This window comes from Cyclopterus lumpus, chromosome 7 (assembly GCF_009769545.1).
Source record: "Cyclopterus lumpus isolate fCycLum1 chromosome 7, fCycLum1.pri, whole genome shotgun sequence".
NCBI classification, from domain to species: domain Eukaryota; kingdom Metazoa; phylum Chordata; class Actinopteri; order Perciformes; family Cyclopteridae; genus Cyclopterus; species Cyclopterus lumpus.
This window is the reverse complement of record NC_046972.1, coordinates 3,719,685-3,724,053: the sequence shown is the minus strand read 5'-3', so window position 1 is coordinate 3,724,053 and position 4,369 is coordinate 3,719,685. Positions and strand designations below refer to the sequence as shown.

At 45.0% G+C, this 4,369-nt stretch overlaps 1 protein-coding gene across 1 annotated transcript; it reads left to right on the top strand.

The window, feature by feature from the left end:
• The first annotated feature begins 2,273 nt into the window (after positions 1-2,273).
• Positions 2,274-4,190, top strand: zgc:158296 (uncharacterized protein LOC791212 homolog). The gene is made up of 3 exons (XM_034537737.1): positions 2,274-2,513; positions 3,164-3,351; positions 3,792-4,190. The coding sequence occupies exons 1-3, from the start codon at positions 2,283-2,285 to the stop codon at positions 3,973-3,975; spliced, it is 603 nt and encodes a 200-aa protein (XP_034393628.1). The 5' UTR covers positions 2,274-2,282; the 3' UTR covers positions 3,976-4,190.
• The last annotated feature ends 179 nt before the right edge of the window (positions 4,191-4,369 follow it).

The window sequence follows — 4,369 nt, the reverse complement described above, 5'->3', positions numbered from 1 at the left end:
TGATGAAAGGGTCGTTGGTGTATTTTCACGACTATATTCCAGGAGCGGGTTTGGCAGAAAGCCCTAAAGATTAAACTTCTCCAAGTTGTTTAGCTCCTAAAACTGTAATTATAACATAATGCAATATTCAGTAATCATCACATACCAAAAAAAAGAGTTTAGGACCTAGTAATGTTAGTTAGTTATTTTCTCATAAAAAAATGTTCTCAAGAAAAACAAAGTTTTGGTAGATGATTTTCTTTTTGTTTACTCATACTCATTTAGGCCACAAGCCTGCAGCACGACACATGTTTTAAACATTTAGTTTATGGTCTCAATCTCTAGTTTCAAGCTCTTTTCAATACAGCATGATGTTCATTTATTAAATTATGGTCCATTTAGAGTCAAACAGACCATAAAGCAGGGGATGGTTTAAGGCGGGGCTACAAGGTGACTGACAGGTCGCACCCGGCCTCGGAGTTGCTCGTGTTTTTGTTTTATATCTTTAACCCTTTGTTTTCAGTTCATGAAAGCTAATTGTAACATTGTGGTCCCCTAAAAAGGTCTTACTCAGTGTTCACTTCCACCCTCTCCTGTCACCTATGGTGGCAAAAAAATATATAATGGACGTGTGTAGCTCTTTTCTAGTCTTCCGACCACTCAAAGCACTTTAACACTACATGACATCATTCATACCCTGATGGGAGGGGCTAAGGTTCCACCTGCACATCAGCGGTAACTAACGTTCACACACAGTCACAGCTACGGGAGCACCTCGGGGTTAAGTGTCTTGCCCAAGGACACATCGACATGGGCTAGTGGAGTCGGGGATCGAACCGCCGATCCTCAGATTGAAGGACGACCCTGCTCACCACTGAGCCACAGTCGCCTCGGACTGATGTTTTGATGCCTCGACTTCTGAGTTTTGACCGCCGTCAAAACATCAGTCCACAAGCCAGTGGACAACGTCACGGTGACTAGTTCTACAGTCTATGGTCTGAAGTGATTATGCTCGGGGAAGTGGTTCCCAGTCTGCGGGGAACATCTGATGGTAAATCTGAGAGATCTCAAGATGATTATTAACATGTTTAAAAATAAGACAATCTAGATCTTTCTCAACTCTTTGCTTCTTTATTGCGAAATGCTGGAAAGTGTTGCCCACTTCAAAAGACACAAGAAGGATACATGCACTCTGATTTGAACTGCCCAGGAGCCATGCAGTGCAACCTCGGGCACGGCCGGGGTAGAGGACACTTTCAAAAGTTTATTATAAGTGAATGGATTTTGATAAAGATCTTGCCGAGTCAAAGCTGCACTGTAAGTGCAAGGAGAGCGATTATTTTCAGAAAAAAATAGATATTTAAGTAAATATACTTTCAAGTACCTGTTAATCCTTAAAAACATGGTGCAACATTATAACACACAGATTTAATTTTAGAGCAGCATGCAGCGTTAGCACACGCACACACACACACACACACACACACACACACACACACAAACACACAAACAAGTACAGTTACATAAGTCATGAGTCTGAATTCACACTTGTTTCCTGTATTGTTGATGCGTGTTTAATTGTTTTAAATTCCTGTATCGTGACGGCACCCGAGTGCTGTAACTTGATCTTTTCTGGCCCAACTGCTCCTCCTAAAATAAACCCTCCCACCCAACACGCACACGCACACACACACACACACACACACACACACACACAGAATAAGAAGCACTGAAACACATTCGTACTTCTGGTGTGTGTGCGTGTGTGTGTGTGTGCTTCTATATGAACTCTCATGAGCCAGCTCAGCTCTGAGGGACATTTGTGATTATGCGGTAGAACGGATCTCGTTGACACTTCAGATTAGCTCTCACTTCAGGGCTCCCCTTGTGTCTGTGCTCGGGCCTCCGTCTCTGATACAGGATTAGGATAGCAGGAAGGTAAGTCAGACACCATTCATCCGTTCTACTGTCGCAACTACAGTTTTACACCTCGGTCCATGCACATTTGGTATCAAATCGAATGCATGCGAGTGGATTCAAAGTCTCTCAAGACTTTGAATCACGTCTCAAGATATAAATAACCCCGTTTTGCTTTGAAAACGACCAGCAGCTATTTACAGATTTTGGTGCGGCTTCTTATTTTGGGGGGGCTAAAGAACAGGTGGCAGTGCTCGGCTCGCTGTTACACGCTACAGGCCTGCTGCAGGAGGATGTGTGTGTGTGTGTGTGTGTGTTGAACAGTCTGTGGCGCCGTCTCTCTGCACGTGGAAACAAACCTGTGCCTCTCTCTTCCCTCGGCGAGGATGATGATGGTGAGCGACGACTGCCTGGTGGAGTGCAAGATCGACGATGACAGCGACGAAGAGCAGATAAACACGCCTCCTCCTCCCCCGGAGTTTGCGTCCAAAGCCTCGACCCCAGCGCCCGAACTGCCGGCCCCTCCAATGGCCCCTCCAATGGCCCCTGCTCCGCCCACGCCCACACCCACCCGTCCCGTCGACAGGGACCCATATGGCATCAACCAGCACCTGAAGGTTCACGTCCCCTTTTTCCACCCTCTCTCTGTAGTGTTGGCAGCTGAGTTAATATATAATAATATAATAAATAATATACTTCGGCCGCTTTCTCATGCGTTCGAGCCTCAACACAAATAACGTCCAACAAGGTGTTGGTCGTCTCTACAAGCAGCTTATTGCAACTCGTGTTTACATTTTTTTGTTATGTGCGAGCTCTAGTAGGCGTAGGAACTAATAAAAGTTGTGTACTATTTAAGTACATTAATACGTAACTATGTCATGTAATAATAATTACGTCACCCCCTAACCTTCCCTAAATCTAACCCAGTATCCGTTTCACAATGTTGATGTCATATCTGTGTTGTTTTGGGAGGCGTTCAGGTATGAGGCCGTGTTGGGTGTAACCCAGGGTCCTACTTCAGGCCCGGTTTTATTTAGATTATATTTATGCTCCTTTTTGGAAAATACACCATCCCTTATCTTATCAAAGTTCATGACGAGCTGAGAACTAAGCAATTTTCTTGCACCTCCGTTTTCAGGTCTCTGCACACCTTGGAAATGAAAATGAAAAAAAAGCTAACTTAGGGCAACAAACGAGCTAACGGTCGTCAACTCTCCTAATAAACTGCCTTGACTGGACCCTCTCTCGTTCCCTCTCTTGCCTGCAGGTGGAGGTCAGCGACGTGCTGGCGGAGCCGGCCACGCTGCGCAGCATCGACCAGGTGTGGCTTCACAGCGTCGCCGGCTTCGAGACGACTCGTATCTGGACGTACCGCTGCCTCTCCCTGCTGCTCGCCGTGCCCTTCGCTCTCCTATGTGGGGTCTGCTTGGCTGTTGTCGCCTGTCTACACGTCTGGTACGATAAACGCTCCCTGATGCCGCGCACATTAATGTCTCTGAGATGGTCAGGTGCTCACTCAGCCATTAAATGCAGAATATAGCTCGTTGCTCAGTGCTTCCCAATGTCGCGTATGGCTGCAGGTTATGAGCGGGCCTGCAGTCAATGATTATGTTCATTGTTCGACTGATGAAGCTTTGTTGAAGTTTAGACATACAAAATGATGAATGATGAAGATTCACATCGACTTCACATTGAATCTCTACAAAAGTTGGTTGAAGTTGGAGTCTTGTTATCGCTGACCTACAGTCCAATGACCTACAGGCGCACTCCATGCGTTCGCTACTCCCTACCTGACCTTAGGTGACAAGGGCCTCACTATAGTTCACCTTCAAAATAATGAGTAATACATATTTCGATGTACGTCCTGACAGATTCCTTGCTCTCTTGCTCTGTAGGTTCGTGGTGCCTTTCCTCCAGCTCAGCAACACCTTCCTTCCCTGCGTGCGCTCCCTGGTCGCGTGCGCTGTGGATGCTTTCATCTCTCCCTTCTGTGCGTCTCTCGCTCTCTGCTGCAGTCAGATCGCCATTTCACTGTCGGACAAGGACGGGCATCAAACGAGAGACAAAGAGACTGTGTGAACGTGAGACATGACGAGGGATATCGAGTGAGGGAGTGCATGAGTGAGTGAGTGGATGAGTGGGTAAGTGAGTGAATGAGCGTGTGAAGTTATTGTGTCTTTTTTAGATGTTTAATTGGCATAGTTCTGCATAATGTGAATGCCATATGAAATGTCTTCTATATAAAGCCAATTCATACAAATTATTTGTATAATTATGATTATTATTATTACTGTTGTTGTTATTATTTTACTATTGTACTATTATGTGAATGGATTTTACAGATGCTTGCACAGATGGAAATAAAGTGTGTAAAAATGTGGTTTTCATTTATCAAGCAAAACAACATTACATTGTATAAAACATGGTTAACAGACTTTTAAGCTCTATGGCTGTCTTTCTGGTATGCGTATTT

What these genes read in the sequence shown, in the direction of transcription:
- zgc:158296 (XM_034537737.1), top strand. Translation starts at nt 2,283, where the DNA reads ATGATGATGGTGAGCGACGACTGCCTGGTGGAGTGCAAGATCGACGAT. An exon ending in GCATCAACCAGCACCTGAAG is followed by an intron (nt 2,514 to 3,163) that starts GTTCACGTCCCC and finishes TCTTGCCTGCAG; the next exon opens with GTGGAGGTCAGCGACGTGCT. An exon ending in GTCGCCTGTCTACACGTCTG is followed by an intron (nt 3,352 to 3,791) that starts GTACGATAAACG and finishes CTTGCTCTGTAG; the next exon opens with GTTCGTGGTGCCTTTCCTCC.